Source organism: Chaetodon trifascialis, chromosome 10, assembly GCF_039877785.1.
Source record: "Chaetodon trifascialis isolate fChaTrf1 chromosome 10, fChaTrf1.hap1, whole genome shotgun sequence".
In the NCBI taxonomy this organism is placed as follows: Eukaryota; Metazoa; Chordata; class Actinopteri; order Chaetodontiformes; family Chaetodontidae; genus Chaetodon; species Chaetodon trifascialis.
This window is the reverse complement of record NC_092065.1, coordinates 17,562,242-17,575,124: the sequence shown is the minus strand read 5'-3', so window position 1 is coordinate 17,575,124 and position 12,883 is coordinate 17,562,242. Positions and strand designations below refer to the sequence as shown.

Here is a 12,883-nt window from a genome sequence, read left to right as displayed (position 1 = left end):
ACACATGAGGCTAATTCAGAGCTGATTGGCAATTTTGCAGTGTGACAGTAAGGAGTTATGAGGGAACTGCTAAGACTCAGCTCTTGACGCATTTACACACAGATACCCTACACAGTACAGGACCAATGCAAACCATCTCACAGACACAATGCCCCGGGCAGGATCCGCCAGTCAAACACAATAACTGTCTTTGGCTTGAAAATGGCCTCCATGCTTCTGTGACTTCAGCCCCAATCAGTGGCCAGCCATGCAGACACTTCATATCTATAGACTCCCACCAAGGCCCAATGCACACCTGACAAAGAGGGAATCGTACAAAGACCAGCAGAAACCTGAGAGAAAGCAACAAAACCGAAGGTAAACAGGTATATGAGGCATATCAAAGACAAGTCTGGTGCTGACTGAGCATTTACTTTCTCAATCTGTTCTGACCAGAAGAAAAACTGTAAAAAGATAAAAGGTGCATTTACTTTTCAAAGTGCGACACTGTAGCAGAACTGTACATGTAGCCTGTTCTATGCAGCTGAATGTCTACAGTAGCAGGGAAGTGCTAAGTTGCAAGGCTCGAGTGCACCAGCCCATGCAACCTTTGGGCCACGTGAGTGCGTGAGTGAGAGCCGAGGAGACTTTGGCTGTGTAGGGGATTAGATCAGGAAGCCAAACCAGAACGACTGTGGTGGCCATGTGTGTGTGTGTGTGTGTGTGTGTGTGTGTGTGTCAGGACAAGGCCTAATCACTTAATGAACACGGAACAGCACCACTCCTCTGAGGAGGACAGCCAGATCAACCAGAGACCTTCCGCTTTCTCCCACTCTAATAATACCGGCCAACCGCAGCCTGGGAATGCTCACAGGGGATTTAGCCCACTGGACGGTCCCAGCTGCCACTCATGATCGTGCCCGGCCCGTTGGGCGCATACAGTTGCCAAGCCAACCCTTTCCGTGGGGCCTGGGAAAGAGATCTGACAGATTAACGAATGGTGAATGGGATATTATGCACTGTCATTAATCTAAAATAGGTTTGGCATGGACTAGCTACGCAGACGCCAGTAACCAAATGATTTTTCTAACACAGAACACACACATACATATAATGCTGGGCCCTGCTATTGCTGCACATTTGAAACATGAAAATGTAATTGGAAAAACCAGGCCCAAAGCATTCAAAATGAATACGAATCATTTAATTAGAAAATTCCCTTTGAGTTAAACATGGCTGAAATTCTCCAAATTGAAAGTCATGTGAGGGCCATGTTGCTTGACACAAGTCATGATCCACGCTGACCTGCAGCTTACAAGGGTCTGAAAGCTGAAGGTAGCAAGAGCAACACATCCCAATCTGCCTCAGCACTCACGTAAATACATCCTGAATGGAGGATGATCTCAGAGACAGCATATCATTAAACGTCTGTCCCCAGCAGAGCGTAGTGCCAGCTCTATACCATCATAAACAGCCATTAGACACTCCTGAGGGCGATCTGAAAGAGAGGCTGGCGGTGAGTGAGAGATCCTCCCATAAACACAAATGATTAAATGTGAGTAGCAGGGAAAGAAAGGGAGACTAGCCACGGTGTTTTTAATACTGCATTTGTTATTAATCTGTTATGAAAGAACAGACTGGAACATAGCCTGCAACATTCATCTCCACTGTTCATCATACTACAGCCATCCCGCTGCAAATACCGCTTCTTACATTGCGAGTACAACTGGACTGACTGTGGGCACGGACTGCTTTGGAATTTAAATTTAATGAAGGATTTGTGTTCAAGATGTCCTGCACTGTCCGGCAGACAAAGAGGGGCATGAGTTATGAATGTGCACATACGCCCGACACCATGGGAAGGCACAGAGACAAACTCCCATTAATGAACACCGGGGACTCGCCAGGTGAATGAAGTGACCAGGAGAATATTTCAAGAAAGCATACTGTCTGAGAGAACACACAAACATTTACGCACACACGGCCGCTCAGCATGACCAGCTGGACCGGGTTGGGGAAGTAACGCCTATTGTAGCCGTTTTAGACAACAGATGGGAGGAAAATCTCTCAGCTGAGAGGAGAGGAGAGGAGGGGAAAAGTCTCTGACTCTCTCTCTGTCAGGGTGGTGATCTTACAGGGCATGCTGCATCGCTCCTGCCATCCCTGCCTACACAGGGCTGTGCCTGCCTCTCCTTTCACATGGCTCCACTGGCTGCGTGTAGTTGACCGCAGAGGATTCTCACTGTGCACTCACCAGTGCTGACAACAGGGCTGGACTACTGTACAGTGCTCGTGCATGAGCAAGCCGTGCCAACATCACCTTACACAGCATGACACATGAGAGCGTGAGGACCACTAATTGTACATGTGCCATGCAACTTAAATAAACTGCAGTGTCATTGCTGTCTATGCTGAGATAAAGCATGTGCTCATTATTCAGGAAGCCCAGTTACACCCCCCCCACCCCACCCCCACCCCCAGGTATATGAATATAGATCAGTGTAGCTCCTATTTCCCAGCTCTGTGAGCAGCTTTTGGTGTAATCTGTCAAGGTGAGACCCTCTACTCCATATCCGAGGAATACCCACGTATTGCAGCCAGAGCCTATAGGAGGAACGCCTGCCTGCCTGCCTGCCTGCCTGCCTGCCTGCCTGGGGACTAAGAATAGATCAATGTATCAGGCAAAGCGGGATTAACGGCGTTGTGCTCCAATCACAGCACAAACACACACAAACAGGGCAGCCAGCACACAAAAAGTTCATTTTCAGAGCCCATCACACTGTCATCCCCTTTGGCGTTGGACGGTCTCCACGTTGCTCTGCTCCTGGATACACACACATACACACACACACCCAGTCCAACGCCAACGCACAAGCAGCAAACCACGTAAAGCAACATCACCTAAATCCACCCCCCAACACACACACCTCGTCCCGCTGTGTGAACAACGATTCTGTCAACTCACCCAACAAATCGCAAGCCCTAAAAATCCCCCACAATGCTTGGCAGGTGTTTGTAACTAAGCGGTTAGTTATTTATCACCTGCAGACACCCAGCCGGCCAAATTTCAACTCGCCGCGGAGCGCTCCGAAAATGAATTGTGCAATTAAAGGGGATGCGGGGAGCAAGCTGTCCCAACTAACCTGTCTGTCCTTTCCCGAGCGTCTTCTCCAAACGGTAAGGTCCCACGTAATTGGCATGTTGGGCACCGCTGTTGTCTTTCCCGGACGATGACATGTCGAATCTGTGTGGAAACTGGACACTTTACAATAAAGCGCAGACAATTAAACACTCCTCGCTGGAGGTCCAAGCCGCTGCTGTCTTTTCTTGTACTCCACAGCCTCTTCTCCTGCTCTCGCTCTCTCTCCCTGTCGCTTTCTGTCTCTTTTTGCCTCCCTCACTCGCTGTTTGAGGAGGTGAGGTTCTCTCTTTCTCTCCTCTTTTCTCCTATCGCTGCAGACGAGCCGCAAGTGCCTTGAATATCATTGTCGGAGGCTGCGCTGCCGCTGTGCGTCTGTGGGCGGTGCTGCGGAGCCGTTGGGGATGATTGGCAGCGGGTCCAGCCAAGCAGAGAGCCGGATGCCTCCACGCTGCCGCCCCGTTTCTTGTTGCTGGACCGTTTGCTTTTTCCAGAAAAAGTTGCAGGTTGGGACCAGGAGAGCTTAAACGCACATGAGGTCATTTTGTTTTTAGTATCATTATTTCAGAGTAAAATAGAGTTCACAATAACACACTGTGGGCCATATATTTTATGAAAAAACAAAAACGCAATTTGCTGACAGTTTTCACCAATTCGTGGGTCAATCAGCATTTTGTTTTTGTTTTTTTTTTTGTTAAGAAAAGTCCGTGTGCACTGCAGGTTTCAAGTCTCCAGTTCAAGCTTTTGCATTTTGGACCATGAACTACACAAGATGTCCCAAAATCATATGAATGTGTCTTAAAATTAGATTTGAGCCCAGAGAAACTTTCCCTCTGCACATACATACTGTTGTATGAGTCTGTTTTGATGTCTCTGATTTTGCCACGCTCCAAGCCAAAAGTGCCATGCTGGACAGTCGTGGGCAGGTTAACTGTCTGAAGTCCCTGGAAAAAAAATGTTCTGTTGGGCCTCAGCTGACCCTGCGCCGCTGTCTGTACAATGTGTATTTGCCATCACCTCCAAAGTCCCACAAAGTCCAGTGCAGCCAGTACCCCTATGCTGAAATGACACCCATAGAGTTCTATTTATGGTCATTTAAACAAACTTTATTCACGAATATTCATCCTGTGAGCACATTATGAAATAAAATAACAACGCCCAAAAGGCTAGATCTTGACACAGGTGGTAATCCAGCCTTGGGGACAAAAAAGACTCAGCCAAACTGAACTGTTGACGCTAAATGCCATCTCTCACCAGACAGTGCTACAGCATTAACAAATATTTATACTGACTTTATCTACTGAGGTGTTTTTATTATTGCTGCAAAAAACTGTACAACAGCGAAGGAGAGTTTCTTGCTTCTGTCCTCTCATCTTTCTTTTTTTTTCTGCTTTCCCAGTGATCTTTCTTCTTACCCTCCTCTCTCACAGGATGCACACATCACAGTGATTGTGTGTGTGTATTTGTGTGCGTGTGTGTGCGTGCGTGTGGATGTGTATTATTTATCCTGTGGGGACATAAATCAGTTTACACAGTCACATTGTGGGGACTTGGCATCCTTATGGAGACACAACACAAGTCCCCATAATGTAAATTAAATTTTAGGATGAAGACTGGTGTTGGGCTGCAGGTAGTGCGCGTGCCTCACAGCAAGAAGGTTGCCGGTTCGATCCCCGGGTCAGACGGGGCCTTTCTGTGTGAAGTTTGCATGTTCTTCCCGTGCATGCGTGGGTTCTCTCCGGGTACTCCGGCGTCCTCCCACAGACCAAAAACATGCTCATTAGGTTAATTGATGACTCTAAATTGTCCTTAGGTGTGAGTGTGAGTGTGAGTGTGAATGTTTGTTTGTTTGTCCTTACATGTGGCAATCGGCTGGCGACCGGTTCAGGCTCTCGCCCATTGTAGCTGGGATAGGCTCCAGTCCCCCGCAACCCCGAAAGGGATAGGCGGTATAGATGATGGATGGAAGACTGGGGTTAAGGTTAGGTTTAGGTTAAGCTTAAGCTTAAGGTAAGGGTTAAACAAGTAGTGGTTATGGTTCGGGTTCGGATCAGTCTCCAGGAAATGAATGTAAGTCCATGTAAGGTCCCCCATAGTGATAGAAACACAACTGTGTGTGTGTGTGAGAGAGAGAGAGAGAGAGAGAGAGAGAGTATATACACAGCAGAGGGAGAGTGTGTTGCCCTTCTGATTCATTTCACACCCCACTGGTCTGAGACCTGTGAGTGTGGCTCTGGCCTCTGTCTGTTCCTCACACCCTGAGAGAGTACAGGTGTTAGGGGACACATGCAGGAGAAACACACACAGATATTCATGCACACACACAAACACACTATGCGACCTCTAAATATTCTTGAACAGGGTACAAGGTTGAGGGGGCTGCTGAAATATTAAGCAGAGAGAGTTGCATCAACACCGCACTGTGGGCTACTTCAAAGCAAAAGGCATTCCAGAAAGATTCCCACACTTTCCTCTTAATATTTCTAATAACAGGGACTCTACTGATGTATTGTCGTTGCATTTTTATTGAATATGAAATTAAAATGTTGTTGTGCATCATCTAATTTCCATTCATCATCCTCCTGCACTCAAGACAAAACACAATATTGCAAATCTGTGCTGCGTTGTAAACTTAAAAAGACAGTTACAAGTCGAGTGAGGAAATTTAATTCTATTCAAGAAATAAATCCTGCAGGACGAAGAGAAATTTTCACACCTTGAAATGTCTTACTCAATGCACAAGCAACCGAGGAGAGGAAATGCATTGCAATGCTTCACAAGCCCGTTTCCTGCCTCCTCACTTTTCATTCATGAAGCTAAGTTTACAAACTGCACATGCCCCAGTTTAGTGCCTTTGAGGTCTGTGTTGAGCATGTGTGCTGTTTCCCCTGATGCCCTTCATCGCGCTGGGAGCCGGGTTTGTGCGGGGAGGTGTGACCCAAAGTGTCACCCACGTGACTGCATGGTGCCAGGTGGACCGGGCATGTGATGTCAGCGCCAGGTGCCAGGTGGGCACCATCTCAATAATGCATCATGCCCAGCGCTGGCACTGGCAGGCGCACCACTTTGAAGTGTTCCAGAAACATCTGTAGCTTGAGTTTTTAATCACCTTGCCTGTACCTCCCTGCTTCCCATCAATCCTTCTCCACTCTGTCACAGCCTACATCCCTCTCTCCCTCTTCCCTGCAAAGAAATTAATGAGAAGTCTTCTGTTTGAGCTTGTGTGATAGTGTGCCCATGTGAACATGTGTTTATGTGTGTATTTGTTAACCCAGAGAGCTACCACGCTGCAGAATTCAATCAACAAGATAAACAAAATTCAAAACAGCTCCTTGTCTTCTGCATGTTTGCGGACTATTCAGCAAGGCAAGAATTATCAAAGAGTCCTGTTAAATAACACAAATTTACCATCGGACATATTGCAATCGCCTGCAACTGCAAGCTCCAATGCTCCTCAGGATGTGCATGCTAATGGTCCCCTCCCAAACAACCAATCCAACACAGCAATCCTGTAATGAAAGTGAATCTTGGAACATTGTGTGTGTTTTCTAGAGAGAGATGTGATGAAAGATGAGGTGTGCCAGACGGGGGGAAAAAACAGATGGAGAGATAGAGAGGGAGAGGTTTACCAAAAAGTGGAACATATTTGATGTGTGGCAAGAGTCCAATAACCTCTGGACGTGAGAGCGAGCCCAGACTGCATAATAGCTCCACCATACTAACATATAATGAATAGCTTCATAGCAGAGTCTGACCAATTCAACAGGGGGCCGTGAACACATTACCAGACACTAACTGTGTGCACAAAGACAACCACACACACCAATTCACAAACTGGTAGTATTGCAATGCTTCCACGCAGGAACAACAGCTATACACACAAAGACATACATGTGAACTCGCAGCTTCAGGGTTGTACAAACTGCTGGAAGCTGTTGGCCATTACTGGATTGACCAACATGTTGTGCTTGATTAATTTGCATGTCATCCGCATACAGAGGAGTCTCTTAGTGTTCATCTGCAAACATTTAGAAAACTGGAGAGAGAAAAGAATGAAAGGGCAACAAGGGTGGATTTCAGGATGAGCAGACTGCAAATATGAGAGTCATCTGTTGGCTTTTTGAGCTTTAGTGCAGCACAAAAACTAATAAAAGGAAAGGGGCTTGTAGATTATAAGAAAGGAAAAGGTATCGGGGGCAGAAAAGGTGACAGCAAGAGGACAGAAGGCAGAAGAATCTGTTCACACTTTGCTCAGGTGATACTGTTTCTCAAGATACCGATAGCAGCCCTCCCACTGCAGACACAAAGGACTGGGGGAGGACAAGAAGGGCGTACCCGGGGAAAACAATAGGACATGTTACTCTGTCTATAGTCCCTCATAGATCTCCATCAGAGGCACATGACAAAAAGCCAGGCTCTCATTTCCATCCGTCACATGCAGGTTTGCGTGCACGTAAGTGTGACTGAATGCAAGTTTTGTCTGCAAAGCTGTTTTTTCAAGACAAAAAAAGATGCATCATAAATAGACAGGGTAACCAAATCCACATACTCAACAGAGACGTAGCTTTTGGGTTAACACAAGAAGGAGGGTTCCACGTGCAGAGCAGGAATGGGTCTTGTAGTCACATGTATGCAGGATAAACTCTCATAATTATCCAGACGCTGGAGGACACTTGTGCACGTCTCCAGGTCTGCATGAGGACTTTGGAGTGTGGGACGCTTGAGCCCTGGCCACTTCTGAATGCAAATGAGTGGGATGAGACACGCACACACACACTGACACACTTGCACACACGTCATATGTATGTTCCACCATCTAGCATGTTCATCTGCCACTGATGATGAACAATGGTCGGCTGGTGTTCATTTCAAATGTCACTACAGCGTGCGGTTGTACACTGACATGCCTATGAGTGAGGCTGTGGAGGGAATACTCACCACTGGGAATACACCTCTCTCTCTCTCTCTCTCTCTCTCTCTCTCTCTCTCTCTCTCTGTGTCACACACTCGCAGAGACATAGACATAGAGCTGCAGCTCCACTGCCCCCTGCTGGTCACAAAAATGTCCATTATTTCACCCCATTCCCACTCCTGAAACCCCCAGCTTCCCCCACAGGGACATCCATAACGCTCTATTAGCAAGATATGGAAACACTGACGGTTCCCCTGCAATTATGACAAAGCACACTTTCATCCAGATTTTGTGAGACAAGGTCTCGTCTGACCTAAGGAGGCCCCGTCTTGGATTTTTTCACATCGCACACTGCCTCACACATCTCACCTCTCTCTACTGACATCATGAAATCACAACCACAGTCATCTGACCCATTTTATTTCTGTTTCTTCTCTGTGGTGCTGCAGCCTTCCAGCCCTGAGCAGCTCTCTTAACAGTGAAATGTGCTCGAGAATACGGGCGCATTGCAAAATTGTATTGTAAAATTGCATTTCCACACGGGAAGGAGCCACTTCAGCAAGCCCTGAAAATTACTTAATTTTAAAGAGTCGGAGAGTGGAGCTGGAACGAATGCTGTTAGCTTTGAAAGAATACAACTAAAGCATAGCTGGTAGTTTTCATCTACTGTACCTATGCATGCACCTAGATACCTGAACACATACAAACACAACCACAGACGCACACACACAAAGCAAGCGCTTCCTCTTTAATCATAGCTTTTTGCCATTGCAAAGAACATAATTGCAGTATAAGAAGCAAACTGTTAGTAATCATGTGGAGGGTTTGGCTGTGGCGTTGGATAATTAGGTTGGCTGTGTGAGCCTCACTAATCACAGGGACATTTAATGGCAGTGTGGGGTGAAGGGCTAAAACAACTACATTTACTTGTAATAAATTCACTGATCACTCATTCAGCATGCATAATCCTGCTGTCTCTGGCTCATCATCAGTTTGGGTTTAGAGAAACACATATGGAGTACAAGAACATCCTTTTTTTGCGATCACTGCATCATGTAAACTTCTTTAGGATGTATGAGAAGGAACCTTTGTTGTTGCATAATGTATTTTACACCAGACAAGAATTGTTGCTATATGACCATTCATTTCATTCATTTATTCATGTATTTAACAAAAAAGTATTTATTTCTTCATGCTTTCCCCATGTGAATCTCCTAACTGACCCTCCAGCCGTCCTGCTTTAGACCCTACTAGGTATTTTCCTGATTGCTGACCAGACGAAAGAAAACACAGCCATTTTTAAAGGCACGGACTATTTGCCAATACCCTTTTAGTCACTATTAAGAGCAGTTGCTTGTGGGACTGGCTACATAGGTGACCTTTCCCTGTTGTACACTGGCTGAGTACCCTTGAAAATGACTCACACACAAGCTTTCCTCTCTAGCCAATTTCAAATCTGCTTCTGGCAATGTCATTCGCTCTAGCTTTCAGAGCCCCGCTATGTGTGCTAGCTACACGATCTAATGGACTTAGCTGAAAGAAAAACATATGGCACATCATGTATCATGTGCATTGTAGTGCATGAAGCATGATTTTGCCCCCTCTCAACAAGCCGGGCCGCTAACTTTTAAGCATCGCAATCAATCATCTTCCTTATATTCATTCCACAGATCTTTGCGAGGTATACCTTTCAGCTCACACATGCTGAAGATTAAGGATTATTATCATGAAATATTTTCTAAAGGGAGAGGGGAGATGAAGGCAGATTTTGAGAACTTCCGATGTTGCTCAGGGCTCGTTCAGAGGAGCGACACGAGCCAGTCAAGGAAGCTTGTCCCAGGATGCTGCCTGTGAAGGCAACCGTATTCCTGGTTCATGTTTCAGAACAAGTCACTGACTCCTAGAGTGAATCAGGGTTATGTACATGTAAATATTACTGTACAAAATTAATATCAGAATTAATGCAACACAGTGAGTGGGAGAGCCTAGAGAGTATGTTTTTGAGGGTGACACATGTAAATTCGAACTATGGGCACAATGTATAACCTTAATTTCATTACCAAGGCTGTAGGTCTCTGTAGACCTAGTCACACAAGATATTTAATCAGCTTATGCCAAAATATTTAGACGCTGACAGCCGAAGGCAGCCTTTACTGTATATGGCATGAATCTCGTGATATTGAATCTCAGGGCAAACTTTCAGGAGAAAAACTATAAGTGAAGCAATATTTAGACATTAGATGTGGTTGATCTAAGCAAACAGCACTAAACATATACACAGTATAGTTATTATTCATGCAGTAGGCTATAAGATACTTAAAGGGAGTGCATCCTGTCCTGCTCCTTTCATGCTTTTGATTATTAATTATGAGTTAGACAAAGGTATAATAAATAATTCTTGATTTTGCAGTCAGTATGAGCTGGACTGTACTATGATGTGCACGAGCAGGTTCTCATGAACATAACTGAAAAGATGTATGCATGTGTGGGCATGTATCTCATGTTGAAAGTGTTCTTGTACCACATCAATATCGCATTGAACAACAATGTCAAAGCAAGGTCACCATCTCCTCTCTCTGGCAGCAGCAGCTAAAGTTATTAGAAGAGAGAGGCTTCACCTCCTCACACCACCCCTCCAAATGTTTCCATGTTCTTCGCTGGTTTTAATAGCCTGCAGGTCAGGCTGCAGAGTGCAACGGCCCACTGCTCTACAGAGAGCAGTAAAACCCCATTAATCATTCGATAAACAGAAGTATCCTTTTATTAAATGACTGATGGCTTCTGGATGTCTGCTATTATGCGGCTGAACTGAACAAAATGAGGATATGATGTTGACACTCTGAGAGCAGAACGCCATTTAAGCACCTTTGTTTGTCAGAGAATATGGTAGAACCCGTTACTGTAATTATGTCTTCACAAATTATGAGGTTTACAGTACACAAAGGAATAGGTTCAATTACCAGAAGCTTCTTCCAAACACAAATCTCAGTTAAATTTCTTATCTTGAATTACTCCTCCCCACACCTTTGGCATTACTCATCAGTTAAAGTAACTGCATTATACTTGTCACAATAGCAGTATAATGATAGCAGAAAATTGTAAATTTGCATAATATCTAGGAAATTAGGATTCTCTTTCATCAAATATCTAGCAAGTCAAAAACAGTGTTGTTGCTCCTGCGGTGCTACACTCTTGATATTGACCATTTGTGCAACTACATTGAGGGAAACTCTACGAATGGCAGTTTAAGCTGCTCAGGTGACACAAACGGCAGTGTAGCATCATCAACAGCCTCAAAGTCATACTGTAGTTCCTTGCAGTGGCTTTTGTCTTTGTCTCAGAGGGAGGGCTGGAGGAAGCTGAGAGTGGAGCACGGAGGTGGCGTGAGCAGAGAGAGATGGATGGAGAATAGGAAGGAGGCGACAGACGTGGGCGATGCAGGGGTGGCTCAGGCTGTCGGGGCCGAGCGACAGTGGCAGATGCATTACCAGCGACATCTCCATCCCCGCTGACGCTGGACTCTCGCTCTGTCACACACACACACACACACACGCACACGCACGGACACATGCATCCAAGTTGATTGAAGCCAGCGGTTTGGCTGCACACCAGGCACAGGGGGTAATGACTGTCACCCTTTTTTCCCCATCAGCCCCCTGCCTTAATCAACACACACACACACACACACACACACACACACACACACACACACACACACACACACACACACACACAGTCACAGTCACACATAGATACATATACACATACATATGTGCTATTTTCTCCTGCTCTCTGAAATGTCAGGCTGGCAGGGGGTTGTGTGGGGTTCCTCCGGAGAGCAATAAAAGCTGATTGGAGTTAAAACAGTTGGTCAGGCCTCCCCGCCCCAGCATCTGTTGGATTACAGTCAGCCAACCTGTCATCTGTGAAATGAAGGCTAGTATGGGAGGAGAGGGGAAAGGCCACAGGAGGGGACAGACAGACAGACAGAATGAGAGACAGAGAGGGATGGGTGAGACAGGGAGAAGATGGGAGGGCCACGCAGATCGCTTTAGTAAAGGTTATTGTGTAAATTAATGGGACATGCTATGAAAAAAACTGTTCATTTGTGCACATTTAGTGGAAGAAAAACAAGCAGACAGAGACAAGGGGCTCAAGAATGGGTGAGGGGTCGAATGGAGGGAGGGACACCTGACCTTTAGATGAATCATTTCATCTCACTGTCCTCATGTATCACTGCCTCTGAGCACTGGGGGTGAGGAGCAATCCCTTTGACCCCCACCCACTCCTGTTCGCTTTACCTCTCCATCTCATCCCTCTCTCCCTGGCCGCTCTCCCCGTCACCCACTGCTGAACCCACCCACCGCCTCCACCTGCTATGTCCCCCCTGAGGGAATCATTTTCACTCTAACAACTTCAATTAACCTTACCCTTTCATGCACGCAAACACACAACTGGGGTAGACCATGCCTGCACATCCCCCTCACATATCAATCACAGGTGGTAAGGTCACTGCACTGGGAGACAGAAGAGTTGCAGAGCTTCTACACTGACATGCAAAGGAATGTGAGACTACCTGCCGCAGTCTGCAACACAGCGTATACACTGCCCTTAAACAAATAACAGCGACACTGTCATAAATCCTTTGAAATAATTAGAGCTGGGACAGCCAAAGGAAATGTATTTAATTTCATGCTCGAAGAAACTGTAAATGCTTGCTTCATTTTCCCCTCCAGGATTAACTTTTGGAGGTCATGGGCTGAGTCACCTCAAGGTTAGCCAGACGTACATGTTCAATGAAAGTGAGGCGAAAGGAAGATCCTACGGCGTCCTGGAGTTCCTCTGTGCCAGTT

General features: G+C 46.0%; 1 protein-coding gene across 5 annotated transcripts in view; it reads right to left on the bottom strand.

Annotated features, from left to right (window-relative positions):
- Positions 1–3,489, bottom strand: part of brsk2a (BR serine/threonine kinase 2a) — a 166,548-nt gene extending 163,059 nt beyond the window's left edge. For 4 of the 5 annotated variants that reach the window (XM_070972923.1, XM_070972919.1, XM_070972921.1 and 1 more), the window contains exon 1: positions 3,123–3,481. In XM_070972923.1, the coding sequence (XP_070829024.1) occupies positions 3,123–3,216 (94 nt within the window). In that variant the 5' untranslated portion in view covers positions 3,217–3,481. Of the gene's footprint in view, positions 1–3,122 lie in introns of all 5 variants that reach the window. The other variant, XM_070972922.1, reaches the window with a different exon arrangement.
- Between the last annotated feature and the right edge of the window lie 9,394 nt (positions 3,490–12,883).